Source organism: Amborella trichopoda, chromosome 3, assembly GCF_054954075.1.
Source record: "Amborella trichopoda isolate Santa Cruz 75 chromosome 3, AtrichopodaSantaCruz75HAP2 v2.0, whole genome shotgun sequence".
Taxonomy (NCBI): Eukaryota; Viridiplantae; Streptophyta; class Magnoliopsida; order Amborellales; family Amborellaceae; genus Amborella; species Amborella trichopoda.
This window is the reverse complement of record NC_142338.1, coordinates 15,138,848-15,165,410: the sequence shown is the minus strand read 5'-3', so window position 1 is coordinate 15,165,410 and position 26,563 is coordinate 15,138,848. Positions and strand designations below refer to the sequence as shown.

The window sequence follows — 26,563 nt, the reverse complement described above, 5'->3', positions numbered from 1 at the left end:
CTCATGCTAGAATAGATTCTCACTTGTATTTTATGTTGGGCAAGCTTTTTATGCTTCCCCTGCAGCATAAAACTTAGATACTTTCCTTTATCCAACCATCCACTCTGAATGGAGGGCTAAGATTGCCCCAATCACAATGTCACATCTCTACATTATTTTATTTTTTAATATTTTTCTATAAACCATTTTGACACCAAATTTTAGATGTCCATTCTTCTATTAAACTCGCACTAGCAAAAATATAAAAAAATATTTCAGTAAAATAAAATGACCAAAATACTCCTGAAAGTTTCAAGGGGTATTTTAGTCATTATATTTTATCAAAAATTATTTTTAATATTTTTTATAGGCGCGCCCCAATGAGAAGATGGTACGTACCAAATTTCACATTCATACAATTTATATAAAAAAAACTAAAAATAAAATACTTTGAGACGTCGGATCTAAGATCAAATGGTGAGTGACTCTCTTGATCAAAATTGTACGGCTGGATGGTAGGGAGGGATAGAACTTCTATGCTGTAAGGGAAGTATAGAAACCTTACCCTTTTATGTTTTAGATGGAAAGGTTGCTGCCATTAATTATCTTATTAATGCTTGAAAGTGAAATAGTTATATGCAAAAAAGACACAAAAAACATACGAGAATTCATGAAGATGTGTCATTCGAGGACAGTGCGGTTATTCGTATAAAAGATGTCAAGGACTACAGTTCTCAGTAAACTTCATGAATATATCCTATAAATAATTCCTCAGAAGTTCAAATCTGGTGAAGTGGGAGCACATTCAACAGAAGGCGCTCTTTGTCAGGCTCGGATTTGCTTTGACAGAGTTACTTGTCAAACTCTTGATTGTATTACATCATCCAGAAATAGAAACAACAAAGTATCACGACCAGCAACAAAATACCAGCTCGCATCCTCCTACACATGGACATGATTCTATATAAGGAACAGTTACCATGATGCATACTTCAAGCTGTGAAGAATACAGTTTGATATGCAAGCAAACATGCACATGTAACAGGTAACATGCACGCAACACACGTTTACCAACTACATGACCAGATGATAGATAGAGAGAGAGAGAGTTGAGGCAAAAATGGATCATATTGTAAATGTGGGGGAAGTTCTCTGTAATAAAACAACAAGTTTAATTCCTTTTAAAGATCAGAACGAGCAGGTCTACATTTGATACATTTTTCTAGTTCAAGGGCCGTTGACTGTTGACACTCAGTTTACAGAAGGATGCATTTGTGAAGAACTGAATTAAAACACTAATAAGAAAAATATGCATTCCAATTTGAAGCATTTGTTTACCTGGACATCTGATATTGAATATATATTTGATATATAAGAAGCATAGTTTAGCGGCCCTAGAAAAACAATATTTAGTACCGTTCAGGATGATAGGTCTGTAAATTGTGGGCCTGTAAACTGTGGATCTGTACAATCTCAAGAGCATCCTCATGAGCATCCATTGAATTGAAGAACTCTGCTAGCTTCTCTTGGATTGTATCCTTGGTATCCTCTGGTTTGTAAACAAGATGAAAAGCCAGTTTCTTAATATGAATGGATGGGGTTAATGTTGGAAGATTATTTACGATTTTAACTTCCATCCCCATCTTCCAAGATAAGGACAAGAGCATCATCTTCTTGAAAATGGTATAAATAAACTTGATCCTGGTTAGCCTTTGGGCTGCCCAACTTAAGTGTAGGACTCATCCATTGCATGCCATTCCTCATGACCGTGAATTGAACATGTGGAATGTCAAGGCCATCATCAATTGGCATCTCACTATCAACAGATAAAACCAAGCACAATATCACTCCTCTAATCTTCAGGCCCTCATCCGAGACTCTCGGTATCACGCATGATAGTGTCTGAAACATGAACCAGCTTGGAACTTTGCTTCCAGAAACACGAAAACGACGTAATTGTATAAATGTTTCCTGTACATTATATAAAAATATCATATCAAAAGAATCAAAATTCAGCCATCAAATAAATAAATACAAGATACAAGAAGACCACGAGTTTGTTCTTTTCAAGGAAGAATTACCTTTCCTAGACCTGGACTATTTGAAACATGAGAACCACACCCGTTTAAGTACAAGTCTTCCAAGGATATCAACCCATTGCGACCTTGTATGTCGATTAGCCTCTCACAGTTTGTGAGATACAATTCTCGTAGTTTAGAAAGGCAAGAGAGGTCAGGCAACTTTTCCATATTTGTGCAGTTCACAGCATCTAGGAAAGCCAAACTGGTGGTGAGCTCAGGGATCTCCAACAACTGCGTACAATGAGATAAGGATAGTTTTTTAAGCTGAGAAAGGCCACTCATACTTTTGGGCAGGTTTTGGAATTTGTTGTAGCTTAGGTTCAAGGTTGTCAATGACGATAAGTTTTCAAAATCGTCTGGAATCACCCCTTGGAGATTACAATGATCTGCATCCAATTCCTCCAGGGAACAAAGACTGGAGAAACTAGATGGAAGCCTTGTCAACTCACAATTGTATTGAATTTTGAGAGTCCTTAAACACGTAAGGCTGCCAAAGCTTACAGGGAGCTCTCTGAGGTGTCGACAGTGTGCCATTTCCAAAACAACCAGGTTAGAAAGTAGTCCAACGTCGTCAGGTAATTCTACTATAGGAGTTTCCTCCACATTTAGATGTTGCAGAGACTTCAAGTTTCCCATTGAAGCTGGCAATTTACTGAGTTCGCTGCACTTGCTCATGGACAGCTTCTTAAGGTTCACCAAAAATCTTATTGAAGTAGGTAGTACCGTTATGATAGTGTTATCAAGGAGAAGGGTAGAAAGGTTGCTCAAATTTCCAATTGAATCAAGTAACCTCTTGAAAAAAACGCTACCCCTTATATCTATCTCCTCAAGCCCACTAAGATCTACAACAGAATCAGGCAACTCCATCATGTTTGTCCTATCCAAACGGAGCTCAGCAAGAAACTTTAGTCCCCCAACTGACTCGGGTATTCTACCAAGTGATTGACAACCAGTAACCCATAAACGCTTCAAATTTGAAAGTTTCCCTATTGAAGGTAGCTCAGTAAGGGATATACTTTCCAATAAGAGATCTGACTTGGGCAAGGCATTAAGTGATTGGCATGATGCACTCAGGATTTTGAGCTTTTTTAGCGAACCTATGGTGTAGGGTAGTTCGCTCACTGCAGTCCCATCTAACAAAGCTCTTGTAGTGATTCCAATTCACCAATTGAGATAGGCAATACTCTTAAGGGACATACAAGAAAGTAGAGATAGTTTTCGAAGTCTTTTTAATGATCCAATAGATTCTGGTAGTTGTTCTATGGTAGTTCCATCAAGGATAAGCTCTGATAATGATTTTAAGGAACCCAACTGTTCTGGTAACTTGCTAAGTCTACGACAATAAGACAGAAGAAGCTTTTCAAGAGAATGCAGCCCTGAAATACTGCTTGGCAGTTCCTTGAGGAGGAAACAGTACTTCAAGTTCAGATCAATTAATTTCCCAAGAACGTGAATTGAACCTCAGCCAGCATCACACATCCTTCACGATTCAACTTCTCCAAGCTTGCATATGGAGAAAAGTTGGGAGTTCTGATTAAGTTAGAGCAGCCATTCAGATGAAGAACCTTCAACTTTTGAACCTCACGTTGAGAAGAAGTTGTCTACAAAAAGAAAAAGAAGTGACAAACGAAAAGGTTAAATAAAGTATCTGACCTTATTTTGAGATGGGTCCTGCAATACCCGCATGCTTTTGCTGTGTGACAAATCAAGGACAACAAGCTTTTTATGATTAAAATCATCTGGGAGGTACCCTAATGGGCACCCTTGCCATTGTAGCCATACTATTTCTGATGGAAGAACTTTGAAACAACCTTCAAGAAATGCATGATTAACACTAAGTAGTTTCAGATTGGTCATGGGTTTAAATGCTTCGGTTTCCCACTGCCTCTCCTCTAATGGAATTTCATTGAGAATTAGGCCTCGAACCTTTCTAGTCCCCTATTACAATAGTGAACATATATGTTAGTCATTATAAGATGCTAAATCAGGCTGTACATGAGATAACCCCATTCCTATTCTAACAATCATTTAAAGTATAATCCATATGAATAAAATAATCATAATATGTCTAGCAAGCCCTCACCTTACAATTCTTTAACACATTGAAGACAACATCATGACACCACAACCTACTACACCTGCCAGGGTCATCAAGGTTTTCTAATTGAACAATATGTTTCCCCATGTCACGAAGTTGGTCGTGCATCAGCAACCTATTCTCATCATCAATCTTGGTAAGTGTTTGCAAGAGTTTTCTAATTGAATTGGGAAAACCACAAGCTTTCCATATATCAGTGGCATAATCTTTGTCTATTCCTATGAAGAAGCATGCAATATCAAGAAATATTTGCTGCTCTTCTTTAATTAGGCCATCATAGCTTATCTTCAACTTCTCTACGACGTCATCGTCAGGAATATTTTTCAAATGTCTCACTGTATCTTCCCATTCCTCCAAGGTTGTCATAACAGAAAAGTGTGATCCCAATACTTCAAGGGCCAGGGGTAGCCCTCCTGTAGTAGATACCACATTCTCTGAGAGCTTCATGTATCCTTCAATAGGTTGATCCGTCTCAAATGCATGCCTGCTAAAGAGTTGAAACGATTGGCTAGGATCTAATTCTTTGAGCTTGTAGATATGATGCTTATCAACTTTATGCACATTCAGTACATGCTCTTCCCTGATAGTGATGATAACCTTACTTCCATCATGAAACCAGTCTCGTTTACCTGCCAATTTCTCGAGCTGCCTTTCATGATCAACATCATCCAATACAAGGACTTTCTTAGACGTGATTCTACTCCTGATAATGATGATACCTCTATCAACATCATTTATATTTGAGTCTTTTTCATGAAACAAATCATGCAGGAGTTGCTTCTGCAATTTGACGAGTCCAAGAACTGATCGTGAAGCATCTCTGATATCTGATAGGAAACAAGAGCCCTCAAAAGTGGTATATATTTTGTTGTAGACTGCCTTGTCAAGAGTAGTCTTACCAAGCCCCCCCATCCCATGCATCCCAAGCACCCTAACATCATCAGCATTGACATCTAGGAGTCTCATCACATCGTCAACCCGAGAATCAAGCCCAATAATATGATCAGCAACATGCATTGGTGCATAATTCAACTTGGCTTGAACATTTTCAACAACTTCACTGATCAGATCTGCCTCATTCCTGTAGATCATTATGAGAAAGAAGGAAACATAATGATGTGTTTGTAATAATAAAATTAAGGGAGCGTATATAATGTTTTAGAGATCCCAATGATATTATCGAACATGATTTCCATGCTATTATAATGTCAGCACGCAAAAATATATATCTAGGACATCAAGTGTAAAGTGGTGCATTAGGCATCATTTCATTCATACAATGTTATAGTCAAGACAAAATATTAGATTGGCTCACAGCTTAGTTAGTCCATTCACTTCTTTCCACGGGTCAAACATAAATAGATGCTATTTTAGCCCGCAGAAAAACCATATTGGACAAAAACTTTGCATTTTTCCTGCAAACTATGGCCCCACAAAGGTTACACCAACGACCTATTTGTAGGAAACGACCTTTCCTCAATTGTACATGAAATCTTTTCATTGCTCCTTTTGACCCACAACAGTTCTCAACAATAAAGGTAAACATGAAAGACCAAGCGATGAAAGAATATGAAAAACTTCAAGAAAATAGGTAGAATTTGGGGCTTTTCCTGAGAAAAAAGTGATAGTTTTTCAATAGTGGTGTGATTTTTCAATGATCTGCAAAGGATCTTATGTAAAAAACAATGTCAGTATGCCTAAATGAACCAACTATCATTAAAAATAATTACGCCTATCTAATAGTGCTTTCTTGATAAACAAAGAGAAAGATTGCTTCTCAAATACTGCATCTTCCTCTCAAACAAGATATTTTTGTTCTTATAAAAGAAATTCGGTTTCTAATAGGTTTATAGCCAGATTTTGTTAAAGAAATAGCATGCAGAGAAATTAACATACGTTCTACATAAAAGTTTTACCAGGTCAGCAAAATGCTACACCTAGATTAAACTTCAATTACTCAATATTCAGAATCAGTCATAGGAAGACCCTAAGGGTCCATTGGGATGACAATTGATTTCATTTAGAATAGACTATCCCATCTGAAATTAATATATTCTGGATAACATTATTATGATACCGGTTTGGTAAATATGTCGTAGTATATATAATATTATCTATTTATTGTAAACATATAATAGTATTTAATTATTTAACTTTCTTTTTTTGGCAATTTTTAGCTAAAAACATGTGGTTTTAAGCAAGTTACTTATGAGTAAAGTAAATACAGCTTTTCATAAACCCAGGTATCTCCAATCATAGGTTTTGCTTCCTATTGAACTAAATCTTGCCAGCAAGAGCCAACTCATATTGAAATGGTACAAACATCTAGAATCTGGTTTACTTTCTCGTCTTCTTTGACGCCCATTCTTCGAGTGACCATGATGTAGCTCTCCTTGATGAGCATACAATTCAGAAACAATGAAGATTTTGAGGTACATCAATATCCCCCAGTAGCTCAATATGATAGATATTATCATTAATTTTCTGATGGACATGGAAATGGTCCGTGCTTCTTATATTTCAACAGACTATAGACACCGATAGGAAAATTTTTTTTCAAAAATAAACAATCACTAAATCTCCTTTATTATAAAGCCTTGGTACTATCGATGCTCATTGGCTACACTTTAGTACTTCCTGATGGTCTCTTGAATTTTTCCTCGAACTTTATCATGAAACTGTTTTAGACGCTAAGCCAACTCACTATTCATCACTAACTTTCTTCAAATTGGTCGGTAACCAAATCCAATGAGTTAATGGACAACTTACCATACATGATATTGAAGTGAATTTTCCATGGACAGTTTCGTTTAACTATTATAAGCAAATTCAGCTTGTGGCAAAATAATGTTCCACGGTCTAGGTTTCTGCCCAGCAAGAGTCCGAAGGAGATTTCACAAGCTTTGGTTATCTACATAAGTTCACCCATCACTTTGGGGATGATAGGCACCTCTGTATTGTAATTTTATCCCCAATTTGGCCCACAATGTCCACCAGACCAAGGAACTTGCTGTCCAGCTCTTAAGTTATTGTCTCCTGGATACCATGTAGCTTCACAACCTCCTTGAAGCGCATGTAATAAAGTGGCGAATAAAAACCAATGGTTGCAACTTCTATGTCCTCAGAAGCCCATATATGAAGTCAATCGGAACATCAATTCATGGTGCCATTAGAAAATGGAGCGTAGAGCCCATTATTCAGGAACCACCCTTAGACATTTGGTAAGTTCTACACCAATCGATATAGTTGATGATGTCCTCAAAAGCCCATTTATGAAGTCAATCGGAACATCAATTCATGGTGCCATTAGAAAATGGAGCGTAGAGCCCATTATTCAGGAACCACCCTTAGACATTTGCTAAGTTCTACACCAATCGATATAGTTGATGATGTAGTGCCTATTGTCTGGGCCAAGTGCAGTGTTCATCCACAAATGCCAAGTTCTTTTTTTCTTTGAAGATATAATGTTTCTATTGAGTGAGAGAAAAATTTACAGGTCACCAAAAAATAGGCTACCCACATACCGGAAACTCTACACAAAATAGGCTTCCCACAGATTGGGAGCTCTATACAACAAATATGCTTCCCACATACTGGGAGATTTATATAAAAAACCACCAAGATGATGGGCTGTTCACAACTAGACCAAAAGAAAAGGCACTCCTACAGTGCCACAAAAAGACGTAGCTCAGGTGGTGCAGCTAACGGCTCCTTTAGCTAGAGCATCGGCCTCTAAGTTGCCCACACCAAATATGCCTCCATGAAAACGACCATATGCCTGCAGATGTGAAATATTTCATAAAAAATTTGAGCAAGCGTTCAGGGGCAGGGTGAGGAACCTTAGGCCCATGAAAAACTATTCTTGGAATCACCTTCAATGATCATAAATGGGCTGTAAGAGGGATTGAAACATTTGACGCCTTCGAGAAGGGCAAGGGCCTCAGCCGATTAGGAATTAGCATGTCCAATGTGTTTGGAGAAAGAGATGAGGGTCTGACCCTCGTGGTTTCTGATTAGACCACCAATTCCTATGGGGCCAAGGTTAACAAGTGAACAACCCCCGATGTTCGATTTTGATTAGTCAGGTTCAGGGTCTCCACAAGGAGGCATGGGGAATGCAGGGTTGCCATGAGTAAAGCAATGTTTGTGAGTTTTGATAGAATGCAGTGTGACGACCCAAATGTTTTTGAAAAATGAAAATAATAATATTAATAAAATAAAAATAAGGCAAAATACTTACATAAAGAAATGATTTTGAGTGAGGATTCATTGGGTTGTTAATGCACCATGGGACCACTCTTTTACAGTACCTTTCATTTCCACGATTTTTTTAGAGATATATTTAATTAAGATAATAGGGTATAATGTGGCATTATGAGATAATAATATGAGGTGATGTGGCATTATAAGATAATAATATGAGGTGATGTGTCATGAGGGGCACATAACAGTGAGAAATTAACAAAAAAAGGAAGGACAACTATCTTGACATGTGTCAAGTGGAAGGGTGTCCTCCCTCACTTTAAATACCCTCCCCCTCATGAGCTAATCACAAGCTCATCAAATTTTCCATCTCTCTCTCTACATAAGTTCTCTTTCTCTCTCTCATTACAATTATTTTTCTCTCTCCCTCATAATATTCTCATAAAGTATTATTCTCTCATAATGATATTGTTATTTTAATAGTATTCTCATAATAATAATCTCATGATTCTCATAATGATGATATTCTTATAAAAATAGTATTTTCTTTCACTCATAATATTCTCATTATTTTCTCATAATGATATTATGATAATGATGATATTCCTATAAAAATAGTACATGAAATATATGGTGATGGGATAAACGGACCTATATGATACTATATAGTCTATAATGTCACACCACATTGATGTAAATTTGGATATTATATCACTTATATAATGAGGACTGGTTACTATAATAGTCCTCATCGATTTATATTATAGTATTCACATATCTCACCTATATCTCAGATGTTACAAATATTTGTTATTATGGCATATATTATATCATGTCACTTATCCAGTATATTATATCCCCATAAAAAATTCACTTTATAGTAAGAGAAATATGATGTGTAATATCACATTGCTACACATTATAATCCAAATCTGGACTATACCATACAATTTTAATTTGTCTTTTATGTTATCATACCATATTTTTTTTAATGACTATTATATCCATAATTATAATCTTCACATAAAAATATTATTATTCTCATGATGATTTTCATAAAAACAGTATTATTCTAATAATAATGTTCACATGAAAACAATTATATCTCTCTCCTCATAACGGTTCTTCACTCTCTCATGGCATATAATATTTCTTTCTCTCTTATATGAACATATTTTTATGCTCCTCTCCCCATAGAAACTCATTTGGTTTCTCTTCTCAAGCCTTTAGCAAAACACCCTTGATTTCGGTTCTACTCCGGCAACAATAGTAACATATCCATCTCGGAGTGACATATAGGTAAGTGACTTCATTTTTCTGCAAAATTATTATTTGAAAAACTGATATTTCTGCATTTAATTGTAATATCTCCGATACCGTAAGTTTTACATATTTCTGTATTTAATTATAATATGTCCAACATAAATTTTAGATGTTGTAAGTGTTATGTGCAAGTGGCCTTACTTTTCCTAGAAAACAGTTGTTTAAAAAATTTGGGCTTTGGTGCTATAAGTTTTACATGTTCTGTAACATGATTATTTGAAAATTTATATCTTCATAATAAATTTGTGATATTTCCCTCTATTGTTAAGAATTTTAGATGGTTGAAAATTTGGCTCTGGATTTCCATAAGAATTCTTCTAAGAATAGACTGCTTATCTTATTATATCCCAAAAATGTCTCTCAGAACTGCTAACTTTCTAAAACCATAACCCAAAATATTTGACTAATTATTTATGAAAATGTTAGTGAAAAGTGATTGCTATAAATTGCTTCATGTAAATTCATGTTAATGATTTCAAAGATATTTTGAATATACGATATTCTTGTTTCTTGATATTTAGTGATGTTTGTTACATTGATTGGCATGCTATTGACATGATAATGTCTCCTGAATTTATATGCATGATAATATGACATAATGATATTCCTTGTGATTATATGTATAGCATAGACATGTTGATGTTTCTTGTGATTACATGTGAGACATGCTTCTGGAAATATATGTGTACATGGAGACATGTTTTTGTTATATGATCGATGCATGATAACATGCTTCTTTTACGATTTGATGAGATAATTGTGCCTGCAACTGTGATTTATCCTTACTCTCTATGATAGGATGAGAGTTAGAAGTGTATGTGTTTGGGAGGTCGTACCCCCAAAACTTATGTGAGGCACTACTCATTGGGACCCCTTTGGTAGTGTAGCGCTCTCTCCTCAGAAGGGCAAATGAGAGGGCCGTGTCTTTCAAAGCCAGTGCCCATCAAAAGCCCTAAAGCGCGCTGGGATTGTGTGCGTATGTGAGGCAATACGCAACGGATTCACCCGTTGATGATGCCTCTCTCTTGATTGTGATGGTAGAGGTTCTACACATCAGGATTTGATTGGCCCAATAGGCAGGACTTCTACTTCAGGAGTTAGTTTAGTATCAGAATAATAGGTTTAGGATTCCTAGGATATCTAAATAGAAATACACTCTGAGTCATACTTATTACAATATCAAGATCTCGTGTAACTAGAGCATGGAAGGAATTTATAGAACCTTAGAAAATACAGTTGCTCTTGTGCAACATCAGATAAAGAATTATATTTTACCCAAGACGTTAGTTATAGGGAATAAGTGGACTCATCTGGTACGCTAGTGAAATATGAGTGGACCTATCTGGTACGTCGGTAGGAATTAAACGGACCCATCCAGGGGTATATATAGATGACCTACTTGGGACGTCAATAAGGTACTTTGTGAAATCCTTTGAATCATGTTAAACTGGACATATCTGTTCAAGCATTTATATATGCACTTCCTCATACTGGTTCAATATGCATTCAAATCTTCTGAATTATATTGAATTGTGTGTTTATGAATTTGAAACTATTCTCCATGTATGCTCTTCCTCGTATTGTTTTTAATATGCATTCTTTTAGAAAATATTTACATTTGCCAACCATGATTTTTTTTAGGATTATGATAGTCACTTACTGAGTAGCCAAACTCATCAAACTATTGTGAATTATTTTCAGAGTAATTACAGTCATGTTGTTCGTATGTACAACAGGAATAGTTTGGAAGAAGTTTGTAGTCATGAATAAATCTGCCTTTGTAACGTTTGTTCTATCAAAGTTGTATATATATATATATATATAGAATTTCATGTTAATTATAAGTTGTGAATAGACTTTGTACAAATCTGAAAGTTCCTAAATGGAAAATTTATTTTGGTGCAATATATAGTAAAAATTTCAAATTTGTTTTGTTCTTTAAGAATTGACTCACATCTCAAGAATTTTGGTGTTATAAAACTTGGAGTGTGACATGCAGAGTGAGGGAAGTCCTTGAAGCGCTTGTCATTGGTTGCCTAGAAAGTGACTTTGGAACAAGGCTTTGGATGTGGACCATTTTCGAATAAGGCTTTGGATGTGGACCATTTGCCTCTGAAGACTTGTTGTTTATCGGTCCAAATGACTCAAAGAGTTTCTGCTGCAAGCGCCTTCCATAAAAGGATGCCTGGTTTGGGTCAGGGAAAGGGGTGGAAAGAGCTGAAAAGGAGAGGGATTTGATTTAGAGGTAACCCATTGGCAACTTAACAGTTATAGGAGGGTACCCCAGAGTTCCCAAGATAGGGGGCAGTGAATGAAGAGGTGGGCACTGCAATCTGCGTTATTAGTGCACATTACACATCTGATGGGTATGGAAAGACCTCTTCTTTGGAGCTGATTGACAATTAGGGCTCTTTTTTAGAGAGCTATCCAGTTGAAAACTTGGACCTTGGGGGGGGCAATGGAGGACCATGCCTTAGCAATAATGGAAGTCGGAGAAATGGGAAAGGTGCGAGGTTGAATAAGCCTGTGGAAGAGAAAACCGAAAATGCCCTTGATGGAGATGGGCACCATATGATTTAGCCCATCCTTAGGGGAGGGAGAAGGGTGGAATGGAGAAGGGAAGATAGGTTGAGGAATTCATCCATATCAGGGTCAGAGAAGGATCTCCTAAAATGAGTTTTCAAGCTCTGGAGGATCCCAATGTTACAAAGTGGTCAGCCAGAGTAGCTAAACGATTGTGGGCCAAGAGCAAGACGGAAGGGAATACGTCTTGAAGAGGGGTATGCCCTTTCTAAAGGTCTGACCAGAATCTGACCCATCAAGTCTCCTGGAGATGGAAGCGGATGTTGGCTTGGAAGCGGATGTTGGCTTTGAAGAGACTAAGGGAGGTAAGAAGGGATTCCCATGCTCCAGAAGACTTGTTGTTAGCCCTGCAATTTAGCACCCACTAGAAAGGATCAAGGCGGTATTTGTGTTAGAGAACTTGTATCCAAAACTAGTTATCTTGAGTAGCTAGTCGCTAGAACCATTTTGAAGCCAGTAGCAAACTCAAAAGATTTGAGGAAAAGAAGAGGGGAGTCAACCTCCTTGGGGAAGGCTCTACAGAAGACGAGGGTGTCGTTTGCGTATTGGACGTGGATTATGACTAGACCTCAGGGCCTACTTTTGAAGCTGTGTAAGAGGCCGAACTAGAACATAAGAGTGATGGACTGGCTGAAGTCCTCAGCTACTATGGCTAAAAGGAATGGAGATAAGGGTTCGCCTTGTCTAAGACTCCGGGAAAGAGGAAAAGAAGGGCTTTGAGAGAGCCATTGATGCAGCATCTCATGTAGGCTTGCCAACAATTACCGAACCCCATTCTAGTGAGGGTTTTGTCAAGAATAGCCCAATTGACATGGTTATATGCCTTCTCTCAATTAAGTTTGATTATCCCCCCGAGGATTTAGAGAGGTACCTAAAATGGAGGCATTTGTGAGCTACTAACAATCCCTTGAAAATCTGGCGATCTTTGACAAACACCCCTTGGTGGAGGCAGATGACCTGAGAGAGAACCTCCTGCAACTGGGTAGCCAGGACCTTGGGAATTGTTGATAAGGCTAATAGGGTGAAAATCCTTGATTTCATCGGCACCTTCTACTTTGGGAATGAGGGCAACAACAGCGGCTTTCATTGCCCTATGAACAATGCCCTTGGCATGAAATTCCTCGAAAATGGAAAGAATATCATTCCAAAGGAGTTCAAGAAGGTTCCTAAAAGGGCAATAGGGAACCCGTATAGGCCCAGAGTGCGATCCTAGCCCAACTCGTTTATGGCTGTAAGGATTTCCTCCTCGAAGAAGGGGCGTTCCAACCAAGATGCCTGTTTTGAGGGGTATTGTGAGAAAGGAGAGGTCTGCCATCTTCGATTTTGGACCAGAAGGGGCCGAAAACAGTTTTTTGAAATAGTTGATTATGGCTTCCTCTACTTGTGCTGGTTGGTCAAAGATGTTGTCAATAATCTTGATGTGATTGATGGTATTACCATGTTCCCTATAGTTGGCAATCAGTGGAAGAAACAAGTATTGAGGTCCCAAGATTTGAGCCACTCCACGTTGGACCTTTGTTGCAAGAAATTTCCTCCTTTTTGAGGATGAGTTGATAGTCTAGCTTCAGCTGAAACCTTTGCTGACTTTCTATGGTCGTCAAGGCCCTACGTTCCTTAAGGAGGTCCCAAGCCTATATGTATTGGAGCAAACTGATCTTTTATAATTGAAAGTTCCTTGGGAGTTGACGACTCCAGGCCTTCAAAGAGTGTTTAAGAAGTTGAAGTTTGCGTTGAAGCCTGAATCGTGCCCATCCATGGGCCAGAGATGATAAGGAGGCCCACCAAAGGAAAATTACACTGAAATGACCTGCCGAGGGTCCTACACACAACTTATGAGCGAAAGTCTCTCGTAGAGAGCTCTCAGAAATACAAACAGATTCCCCTTGAACAAAAAGCTATATCCCAACAAATATAATTCATCATCGCCATTAGCATCTTGAGAACAATGTGAATAAATAGAGGCAAGATATTTGTCCTTAGGGTATGATCCTTTGTTCCATGATCCTTTGTTCCATTCAAACCTTACACCCTCGGGAACAAGGTATTAAGTAGCAAATATTTTCTACTATCTGCAGCAACTGCTTTGTGTTAAACTACTGCCCTTATGTCGAAGTGTAAGACTGAACTCCAACAGGTATGATGCCCATCTTGCATGCCTGTTGTTCACTTCTTTTGGCTATTAACGAATTCCAATGACTCATGGTCAAAGAATAAGACAAGCTTTTGATACACCAAATGTGGCCTCCAATAGCACAAAGCTTGTATGATGCAGGGACCTCAACATCATAAGTAAAAAAGCAATGCTTTGCTCCGTTCAACTTCTTACTAAAATTAGCAAAAGGCCTTACCCTCTTGGCTATGGACATCGCCACTTGTGATGCATTGCACTCAACCTTGAAACCTTTATTAAAGTTAGGAAGCACCAACACAAGAGCTGTAGTTCATCATCATCATCATCATTTTAGCCTTTTCCCAATTAACTGGAATCCTGGTTCTCCATTCTGCTCTATTAAAGGTCATAGCGTCAGTGAGGCCATAAGTCCCCATATCTTTTCTCCACTTGAAATAATTCGCACCTCCTAACAGGTGTTGTACTTGATCGACGCCACATATGGCCAACCCACCTAAGTCTACTCTCTCTCATTTTATCGCCTATTGGTGCCACGCCTAAATTCTTTCGAATAGATTCATTGCGAATTCTATCCCTTCTTGTCTTCCCACTCATCCATCTCAACATCCTCATCTTCGCTACACTCATTCTATGGGTATATTATTTTTTATCTGCCTAACATTCCACCCCATAGAGCAAAGCTAGTCTCACCGCTATCTTATAGAACTTGCCCTTTAGCCTTATTGGTATGCGACGATCACATAAAATTCCAGTTGCACATCTCCACTTCACCCACCCAACTCTAATTTTGGGTGCGACATCTTCCTCGATCTCTCTATTTTTTTGGATTATCGACACAAGTTATCGAAAGTACGGCCTTTTTTCTACCTCCTGGTCGTCAATCTTAACTACTTCCTCGTCTCTCCTCCTATTATTACTACAACACAAAAGCTGTAGTTATCTTTCCTTAATCAATTTGGAGCTCTTTTATGCTCCCTTGGTGCATTGGAATACCCGTTTCTTCAAAAAATTGGTGACTAGCACAAGATACTGCTGAAATTTCATATAAATCAGCGATATAATGTTGCCAAACCATTAAAAGTTTGCACATTCCCATTAGTTTGAGCTGTCGGCCCGTCAATAATAGCTTCCACTTTGGTTAGATCCATCTTTATCCCTTCAACTGAGATGATGTGGCCCCAAAAACAGCAAATTGTCTATAATGAATGTACACTTCTTTAGGTTCACATAGAGATTTTTTCCTTCGTAAAACTTTGACATTAGATGGATGTGACTGATGGGAACCTCTATACAAGTGCTATCGATGAATAAGTCATCAAAATACACAAGCATAAATTTTCCAATGAACGTTAGGAAGATCTCATTAATCATTTGCATGAAAGTGCTAGGGTGTCAAACAGTCCAAATGATAAGGCCAGCCACTCATATAAGCCTTTCTGAGTCCTAAATCATGTATTCCACTCTTCCCCAGGCCTTTCCTTTATTTGATGACAGCTATTACATAAATTTATCTTTGAAAAGCTGCATGAAGATACACCAGCCTACATATAAAGCATATCATCAAGTCTCAGAATAGGGAAGGGATACTTAACTCTTATCATGTTTATTGCTCGAATCTCCGCAGACATCCTCCCTAATCCATCCTTCTTTGGTGTGAGTCTGGGACAGCACAAGGACTCAGACTCTACCCAATGTACCCCATTTTCACCACCTCATTGACTTGCCTTGCAGCTCCTCATTGTTCCTTTGGGCTCATTCTATGTGCAGCGTGATTGAGGAGACTTGCAACAAGATTAAAATCAACTGAAACTGGCGTTGGAAATTAAGGAATGGTGGCAAACAATAGGGAAGTACTTCAGGGATAAAAACTTTAAATCTTTCATCAATGGTTCCAATTCTAAATAAATGGGGTTTGACACATCCACTTGTTTGGCCACTAGCATGAAACAAACAGCACTATCTTGGGTTTCATGTGAGAAATCAGTCATGGAGAGTAGATTCTTTCCCTCCTTAACAAGCTCAGGAAGAATCCCCCCTTTATATGGCAGCAAAACTACCTTAACACTATTAGTCCAGAAAATGTACTTATTTTTTGTACTGTCATGGACTGATACCCTGTTAAATTACCTTAGTGGTTCCTATAATAAATGGCACACATCCACTAGGGCAACATCACACCATAATAAGTTTTCCCTATAGAAAAGGAAACGAGACATCGCTTGGGGACACTTGCCCCGCTGGCCTTCTTGAACCAGAAATCTTGTACGTCTTTTGTTCGGTTTCGGTCTTAAGAAGCAATTTGTTCACAAGCTCTTGCGAGACTATGTTCTTGCAACTTCTTCCATCCACGATTACATTGCACAGATTGCCATCACAAGTGTGTCAGGTCAATCTTGGTTTACACCTTACTTCCATAGGAGCACAGAGTGAGGTCATGACCCATGCATTGGCTTCGACATAACCTTAAGCGACCCCTTCTGATTCCTTATCATAAATAGACTCACTTTCATATTCATTCTCATATTCCTCGTCTTCTACAGCCCCCATAGGCTGTTACTCTATCAAATCTTATATGGGGACACTCAATGTGAATGATGGTGCTGCTCCCAACACTTGAAATAGTTGAAAGTACTACTTAATGGTAATAGTTGATGACTTGAACAACAGTTGTGTAGTGCCCCATACAATCTGAACTTGGGTCATCTACATCTCGGCGTGGATAAGGATTAGCACAAAAGGGAGGTCCTCAACATCCACTACAAATTTGGGCACCACCACAATCCCCATAGCTGCAGCTGATTGATGAACATCAGCACCTTTTATACTACTGCTCTGTTGCAACTTCTCTTTCAACCTTGAGAGCAAGTTGATACGCCTCATATACTTTTCAAAGCTAATGTCAAAAAATCTCATATTGGATCTTAAATTTTACCCCATTAATAAAACAAGCTACCTTCTGTTCCTGGCCAGCCCATTTTGCATCTAGAGTTCGTACAAATCATCTGTATCATCATCGACACTCCATTGATTTCTCGGCGATCAAAGCATTCCAATACCAGATGATGCAAACCAGGAAGAGAGAAGACGAAAAAACAAGAACTACCACAATGGGGTTTGTTAATTAGATTCAAATTGTATTTTCAAGCAACAAAGAAGACTTTTCACAAACTCCAAAACTAAGTTCAGATGCTTCTAAAGATCCCTCACCAATTCTCCATACAATAAACTACAAAAAAACTTCACCAAAACCCCTCATAGAATCGAGTAGAAATATATACCAGAGGAAATATGGATAACTGAACCCAAGCCAATAAACACTATTAATCTCTTCCCAAACTACGCCAACTAATCTTTTAACAAATTTTAACCAGATAAATCCCTGCATAAGAAAAAAAAAGATTTCGCTCTTGTAGAATTAAGCTCCATCAAGAAAAACAAACCCTGAGTACATCAACGGGCTATTCAAATGCGTAATTATGTTGTTTTTCTGTTTACCGTCAGGTGCACTGCTATATTGCAGTAAAATCCAGATAAAAAGGGCCTTCCCAAATAGGCCTCAAAGATTTATATAATGCAGACTTGCGCAGAAGGGGACTCGTCCCACTTTTCATGTATTAGTTAATAATGGCAATTAGAATAGAACTTGCAAGCAAAAAATAAAGTAGGATCAAGGGATGAAAAGGAATTTGATATTGCTGTATATCCTAGTTTTATATAGAGGGCATCCTAAATAGGTCATAAGGATTTCTGCATTTCATGTACTTAAGTTAATCATGCTAAATCCTAAGAAACTGAAAAAGAAAGAAAATACAACTGAACTAATTTCATGAAATTTTTACATTATGGGCTATAGAGAGAGAGTATAAAATGCAAGTGAGGCCATACCCATCTCCAAGATCCCAACCAGAAATTTTCCCAACTTCTTCGAGAGAATTTCTCCACCTCTCCACTCTCTCCCCATCATACCTAATTTCACGATCCTCGAAAGCCGCCTTAAAGGACCCTGCTTGCCTTCCGACATGAAAGGGCTGGACATGGTAAAACACAGGAAGAATTGTCCTCCCCACCAACCTCAGCCTCAAGGCAGGAGACACAGGAAGCGTAATTGCTAGAAAATATAGAATTTTCAATAGCTATCTGCGTATCACTGGGTAATATGATCTCCCCTATTTTCTTATTATCATCACCATATTGTTGTTGTTGTTGTTTTTGTTTTTGTTTTGTGAAGGAAGTGGAGAGACCTGCTTGTTTGAGGGCGTTGTGGAGATGGGCTGTGAAGCTCTTTCCCGTGTCCTTGTAACAGAAGTTCAAGAACACATCCATGGTTCTCTCTCTCTAAGGAACCCAGACAGTGGGTGAAGTAGGAGACTCGACCGTTTTATTTTGTCGGTCGGTGTTCTTCCGAGGGAGGTTGGTTTCTGAATTTGAATGACTAAAATGTACTCTGGAGGTCCTACCGTTGAATTTCGGCACTCGATTTCGTCACCGCTGCTGGTGACGGTGTAAAGCACAGTGGATGAAGTAGAAGACTCGACCGTTTTATGTTGTTGGTCGGTGTTCCTATGAGGGACGTTGGCTTGTGAATTTGAATGACTATAATGTCCTATGGAAGTCGTACCGTTGAATTTCGGCACACGATTACGTCCTTGCTGTTGGTGACGGTGTAATGCAGTGTTTTAAAATTCATCAAGTCGGCAGGGAATCGATTAATTTGAACTGAAAATCGATCGTTTCGTGTCGGTTCTTTTGTAAAGCCAGAAATTGTCCGGTTTTAGAAAGAAATCGATGATTCTGTATAGTAAATCATCCGGTTCTTCGAGTCGTGACGTCGGTTCTTCGTGTCATGACGACGTCAAGACCCGCAGTCAAGTGCATTTTCGTTCAGTCAAAGGCATTTTCGTAAAATTCAGGGAATTTGGAGGCAAAAGGAGTAATCGGCGATTCTGCACAATAAATCGCCCACGGTTCTCACAATAACTCGCCCTGTTCTTCAAGTCATGACGTCGGTTCGCACAATAACTCGCCCGGTTCTTCGAGCCTGATTCACACAATAACTCGCCCGGTTTTCTTCGACTCATGACGTCGGTTCAGGACCCCCCTCGCCCGGTTCTTCAAGTCATGACATCGGTTCACAATAACTCGCCCGGCTCTTCGAGCCTGGGTTAGCACAATAACTGGCCTGGTTTTCTTCGAGTCAAGGGCATTTACATAAAATTCAGGGAATTTAGAGGCAAAAGGAGGAACTGGTGATTCTGCACAGTAAATCGCCCGCGGTTCGCATAATAACTCGCCCGGTTCTTCGAGGCATGACCGGTTCTTTGAGCCCGGTTCGCACAATAACTCGCCCAGTTTTCTTCGAGTTTTTCTTCGAGTCATGACGTCGGTTCAGAATAACTCGCCCGGTTTTCTTCAAGACAAGGGCATTTTCGTTCAGTCAAGGGCATTTTAGTAAAATTCAGGGAATTTCGATGAAAAGGAGGAATCAGCGATTCTGCACAGTAAATCGCCCGCACAGTTCTCACAATAACTCATCCAATTTTCGGTTCGCATAATAACTAGCCCGGTTCTTCGAGTCATGATCAGTTCTTCGAGCCCAGTTCACACAACAACTCCCGTTCACAATAACTCGCTCGATTTTCTTTGAGTCAAGGGCATTTTCGTTCAGTCAAGGGCATTTTAGTAAAATTAAGGGAATTTCGAGGCAAAAGGTGGAACCAACAATTCTGCACAGTAAATTGCCCCCGCAGTTTGCACAATAACTCGTCCGGTTCTTCGAGCCCGGTTCGCATAATAACTCGCCCGGTTTTCTTCGAGTCATGACGTCGGTTTACAATAACTCACCCGGTTTTCTTCTAGTCAAGGGAATTTTCGTTCAGTCAAGGCATTTTCGTAAAATTCATGGAATTTCGAGGCAAAAGGAGGAACCGGCAATTCTGAACAGTAAATCGACCGCACAGTTCACAAAATAACTTGTCCGGTTTTCGGTTCGCACAAAAACTCACCCGGTTCTTCAAGTCATGATCAGTTCTTCGAGCCCGGTTCACACAATAACTCCGGTTCACAATAACTCGCTCGGTTTTCTTCGAGTCAAGGGCATTTTCGTTCAGTCAACGGCATTTTAGTAAAATTTAGGGAATTTCAAGGCAAAAAGTGGAACCAGCGATTCTGCACAGTAAATCGCCCGCACAGTTCGCACAATAACTCGTCTGGTTCTTCGAGCCCGGTTCGCACAATAACTCGCATGGTTTTCATCGAGGTTTTCTTTGAGTCATGACGTCAGTTCACAATAACACGCCCGATTTTCTTCGAGTCAAGGGCATTTTCGTTCAGTCAACGGCATTTTAGTAAAATTTAGGGAATTTCAAGGCAAAAAGTGGAACCAGCGATTCTGCACAGTAAATCGCCCGCACAGTTCGCACAATAACTCGTCTGGTTCTTCGAGCCCGGTTCGCACAATAACTCGCATGGTTTTCATCGAGGTTTTCTTTGAGTCATGACGTCAGTTCACAATAACACGCCCGATTTTCTTCGAATCAAGGGCATTTTCGTAAAATTCAGGGAATTTCGAGGCAAAAGGAGGAACCGACGATTATGCACAGTAAATCTTGCCCGCGTAGTTCGCACAATAACCCCGCCCGGGTTTTCTTCGAGGTTTTCTTCGAGCCTGGTTCGCACAATAACTCGCCTAGTTTTCTTCTAGTCATGACGTCGGTTCATAATAACTCGCCGGATTTTCTTCGAGTCAAGGGCATCTTCGTTCAGTCAAGGGCAATTTCGTAAAATTTGGGGAATTTCGACGCAAAAGGAGGAACCGGTGGCCTGCGTCGGTTTTCTTTAGTTAAGGGCATTTTCATAAAATTCAGGGAATTTCAAAGCAAAAGGTGGAACCAGCGATTCTGCACAGTAAATCTCGCCCATGCAGTTCGCACAATAACCCCGCCCAGGTTTTCTTCGAGGTTTTCTTCGAGCCCGGGTTCACACAATAACTCACTCGGTTTTCTTCGTGTCATGACTTCGGTTCACAATAACTCGCCCAATTTTCTTCAAGTCATGACGTCGGTTCACAATATAACTCGCCCAGTTTTCTTCGAGTCATGACGTCGGGTTCAGGAGAGTAAATCTCGCCCGCGCAATTCTAACAAAAACCCCCCGCCCGGGTTTTCTTCGAGGTTTTCTTCGAGCCCGGTTCGCACAATAACTCGCCCGGTTTTCTTCGAGTCATGACGTCGGTTCACAATAACTCGCCCCATTTTCTTTGAGTCATGACGTCGGTTCACAATATAACTCGCTCAGTTTTCTTCGAGTCATGACGTCGGGTTCAGGACCCCCCCCTAAGGGCACTTTCATAAAATTCAAGGAATTTTGAGGCAAAAGGAGGAACCGGCGATTCTACACAGTAAATCTCGCCGGTGCAGTTCGCACAATAACCCTACCCGGGTTTTCTTCGAGGTTTTCTTCGAGCCCGGGTTCACACAATAACTCGCTTGGTTTTCTTCGAGTCATGACATCCGTTCACAATAACTCGCCCAATTTTCTTCAAGTTATGACGTCAGTTCACAATAACTTGCCCAGTTTTCTTCGAGTCATGACGGCGGGTTCAGGACAGTAAATCTCGCCCGCGCAGTTTGCACAATAACCCCCCGCTTGGATTTTCTTCGAGGTTTTCTTCAAGCTTGGTTCGCACAATAACTCGTCTGGTTTTCTTCGAGTCATGACGTCGGTTCACAATAACTCGCCTGATTTTCTTAGAGTCATGATGTCGGTTCACAATATAACTCACCCGGTTTTCTTCGAGTCATGACGTCCGGTTCAGGACCCCCTCCCCCCACAAGGGCATTTTCGTAAAATTCAAGGAATTTCGTGGCAAAAGAAGGACCCGACGATTCTGCACAGTAAATCTCACCAGCACAGTTCGCACAATAACCCCGCCCAGGTTTTCTTCGAGGGTTTTTTTTAGTCATGAAGTCGGTTCACAATAACTCGCCTGATTTTCTTTGAGTCTTGACGTCGGTTCACAACATAACTCGCTCAGTTTTCTTCGAGTCATGACGTCGGGTTCAGGACAGTAAATCTCCCTTGCGCAGTTCGCACAATAACCCCCCGCTCGGGTTTTCTGTGAGGTTTTCTTCAAGCCCGGTTCGCACAATAACTCGCCCAATTTTCTTCAAGTCATGACGTTGGTTCACAATATAACTCGCCCAGTTTTCTTCGAGTCATGACGTCGGGTTCAAGACCGCCCCCCCAAGGGCATTTTCGTAAAATCTAGGGAATTTCGAGGCAAAAGGAGGAAACGGCGATTCTGCACAGTTGCACAGTAAATCTCGCCAACGTAGTTCGCACAATAACCCCGCTCGAGTTTTCTTCGAGGTTTACTTCGAGCCCGAGTTCGCACAATAACTCGCCCGGTTTTCTTCAAGTCATGATGTCGGTTCACAATAACTCGCCTGATTTTCTTTGAGTCATGACGTCGGTTCACATTATAACTCGCCCAGTTTTCTTCGAGTCATGGCGTCGGGTTCAGGACAGTAAATCTCGCCCATGCAGTTCGCACAATATCCCCCCCCTCGGCTCTGGTTTTCCCGATTTTCTTCGAGGTCCACCCAGGTTTTCCAAGTTTTCGTCGAGGTTTTCTTCGAGCCTGGTTCGCACAATAACTCGTCCGGTTTTCTTCAAGTCATGACGTCGGTTCACAATAAATCGCCCGATTTTCTACGAGTCATGACGTCGGTTCACAATGGTTCACAATATAACTCGCTCAATTTTCTTCGAGTCATGAAGTCGGGTTCAGGACCCAGGACCCCCCCCCAATGGCATTTTCGTAAAATTCAGGGAATTTCGAGGCAAAGGGAGGAACCGACGATTCTGCACAATTGCACAGTAAAGCTCGCCCACACAGTTCGCACAATAACCCGACCAGGGTTTTCTTCGAGGTTTTCTTCGAGCTCGGGTTCTCACAATAACTCATCCGGTTTTCTTCGAGTCATGACGTCGGTTCACAATAACTCGCCCGATTTTCTTTGAGTCATGACGTCGGTTCACAATATAACTCGCCCAGTTTTCTTTGAGTCATGACGTCGGGTTCAGGACAGTAAATCTCGCCCGCACAGTTCGTACAATATCCCCCCCCCAGCCCGGGTTTTTAGGGTTTTCTTCGAGTTCTGCCCGGCTTTTCCTGGTTTTCTTCGAGGTTTTCATCGGGCCCTGTTTGCACAATAACTCGTCCTATTTTCTTCGAGTCATGACGTCGGTTCACAATAACTTGCCCGATTTTCTTCGAGTCATGACGTCGGTTCACAATGGTTCAATATAACTCACCCGCCCGATTTTCTTCGGGTCATGACGTCGGTTCACAATGTTTCACAATATAACTCGCCCAGTTTTCTTCGAGTCATGACGTCGGGTTCAAGACCCCCCCCCCTCAAGGTTTTTCGGGTTTTCTTTGAGGTTCACCCAGGTTTTCTTCGAGCCCAGTTCACACAATAACTCGTACGGTTTTCTTCGAGTCATGACTTTGGTTCACAATAAATACAACAAGTATTTTTGTCAAAGAAAATCATTTCTTATTTTTGTTAAAATAAGTTCATATTTTTGTCAAAAAACTCATTTCTTATTTTTTTCAAAAAAACAACAAGTATTTTTGTTAAAATAAGTTCATAAAGAGAAAAAAAACTAAATATTCACATATTAATGGAAAAAATGAAAATTAATAGTGTAGTATCTTGATTTCTTATTGGATTATTAAAAAACAATATTTATAATGAATTTTAATAATTGTTTTAGATTTTTTTAAAGCTTAATCCGATCGATTCGACCGATTTTCGATCCTGATCGTCGATTCACCGATCCGGGTGGGTTTTTGGGGTGCCCGATCCGGGTCACCGATCTATTTTTAAACCATTGGTGTAAAGGAGTGGGAAAATTATCAAGACCCGATTTCTATGAGGCAAGCCTGCATTCGCAGGCCTTTTAATAGATTTTAAAACTAGAAATAATAATTCTGTAAAAATATATTTGGACAGTTAGCTTCGATTGTTTTTAGATGAAATACTTACTTGCATCTATTATTAAGATGGAAGCTTTACATTTTTTGGATCGCATATGTAGAAACACGGTGTAGCCCGCATGAAACAATTTTCCCTCGTCAAAACTCTATTGAAACAAAAAGGAACAAATATTTTAAGAATTGTTCTAACCTCTTACTGAAAAGGTAAAAAAATTATAAATTTTATTTAAGGGCATTGTTAGCAAATTTTTATTAGAATCAAGTATTTAATTGTAGAACTATTGAATTTTTCTCAAATTACACTTGTTCGATATTGGAAAGGGAGAACAATTTTAGTCCAAATAGGTACTTCTTTCGTTCGGTTAAAGCCTCCTTTTAGAGTAAAATTATCAAAGTACCCTTAGTTATTCTTGTGTCTTAAATTTGACAATTAAGAAAAAAAAATATTACATTTTTATAAGAAAGCATCTAATTGATATAGAAATTTAAAAACGTACTCTCAAATGTAATTTGTATTTTTTTTTTTACCATTTTGATAATATTTTAGAGGACTTTAATTTTTTTTTGATATTTTCCCCCAAAAAAAGTGTATTTAAATCATGAAATAACATTTTGAACATTTTTTAGAATTTACAAAACTTCAATTTAATTTGGAGAAAATTATTTGTGGACCACACTTTCTAAGCATGCTCTATCCCAATACTTTTTAAGCAACACTCCTAGCCCCAATATTTTTATTTTTTTTTCACTTTTTTTTAGCATAAAAATAAATCCCATATATTTAAAATAGTCTCTCTCTCTCTCTCTCTCTCTAAAAACTTGAAATTTGAAATTTTGGGAAGTGAAATTATTTTAAAACTTTTAGAGGAAAAAACTGTGACAAATTTCAAACTTTTAGAAGAAAAAGCTGTGACAAATTACAAATTTTTAGAAGGAGAAACTATCTCAAAATAAAAAATATCAAATTTTAAATTTAGAGAGAGAAACTAGCTCAAGATTTATCTAGAGAGATAAATTATCTCAAATTTCTATTTTCTAGAGAGAGGAACTCTAAAAAATTTATAACCTTGAGAGAGAGTGAAGGGATAAGAATGAATGTGGGTTTATACATAGGGGTATATCTATCCTAAGAAACTATTTTTTTACTTGGAGAATTGATGCAAAAATAAATAATATTGGAGTTAGTAGTATAGTGTAAAATGTATTGGAGGTGTGCATGCTTAGAAAGTATGGTATAATGAGCAATGAGTATCTATACTTTTCTTTTTACTTTTAGGATTTAAAAATGAAAAAATTTATATAAGGTTGCAACTTTAAAATGTATAGAATTAAAGTGCACCTCAAAAATCCATTGGAAAAGGTTGTGTTGACTTTGAAAAACCCTCTAATTGATCATCTCGACATGTAGATGCATGAATATGAAAAAGAAACGTTTTTTAGTCCCAAAAATAGTGCACCTTGCAACACATTATCTAGACCGTATATTTTCAAGATTTTCATATGTTTATAAATCTACTTGATTTGAACTAGTTTTGGAGTTTAAACTTTTATAATTAGAGATATAAATAGATTCTTAGACCAACCTAAGAATTTTTTACAACAAAGTTACATATAATGGTAAAATTTGGAGGTGTGTCTTAGTTTGATTATTTGAAATTGCAATGTGACGACTCAATTTTTTTTGAAACTGAATAATAATAATAATAATTATATAATAATAACGATAATAATAAATTTTTATGAAAATCCATGGTGTTAGTAATACACCATAGGAACCATTCTTTTCATCTTCCCTGATATATTTGGAAAAAGGTCTTGTTATTGGTATGAGACTGTTAGCTTTTTTCTAAATAAAATGTTTCAAAAAAAAAAACAATCAATTTCATGTCTAATAGTTTATAGTGTCTAAAATTCCCGATAATATACAGAAATAATAATTTTAACGGGACAATGAGATCCCTTAAACATAAACTAATTTTATTAAAAGGATTATTTTTAAAACAATGAGGTCACTTACTTTCAGAGCTTTCTTTAGCGGATATAAACTCAACCTAATCACCCCGTTCGGGATTATTTTTAAAACAATGAGGTCACTTACTTTCAGAGCTTTCTTTAGCGGATATAAACTCAACCTAATCACCCCGTTCGGGCCAGGGCTGAGT

At 38.7% G+C, this 26,563-nt stretch overlaps 1 protein-coding gene and 1 pseudogene across 3 annotated transcripts; both read right to left on the bottom strand.

Moving 5' to 3' along the window:
* Positions 1-638: 638 nt before the first annotated feature.
* LOC148782767 (uncharacterized) lies at positions 639-3,557 on the bottom strand. 2 transcript variants are annotated; one of them, XR_016052223.1, is made up of 3 exons: positions 2,061-3,396; positions 1,396-1,950; positions 639-921 (listed from the first exon to the last, which is right to left on the bottom strand). XR_016052223.1 is itself a non-coding variant. In XM_020665179.2 (2 exons), exons 1-2 carry the CDS (start codon positions 2,928-2,930, stop codon positions 1,606-1,608), a joined length of 1,215 nt encoding a protein of 404 aa, XP_020520838.2. In that variant the 5' UTR covers positions 2,931-3,557; the 3' UTR covers positions 1,089-1,605. The 2 variants fall into 2 exon arrangements, 1 of the variants encoding a protein (XP_020520838.2); XM_020665179.2 differs by lacking the exon at positions 639-921 and having other exon boundaries at positions 1,089-1,950; positions 2,061-3,557.
* On the bottom strand, positions 3,454-18,945 carry LOC105420385 (TMV resistance protein N-like; annotated as a pseudogene). Its single transcript, XR_016052224.1, has 4 exons — positions 18,284-18,945; positions 4,144-5,239; positions 3,714-3,998; positions 3,454-3,590 (listed from the first exon to the last, which is right to left on the bottom strand). The product of XR_016052224.1 is annotated as a TMV resistance protein N-like (transcript).
* Between the last annotated feature and the right edge of the window lie 7,618 nt (positions 18,946-26,563).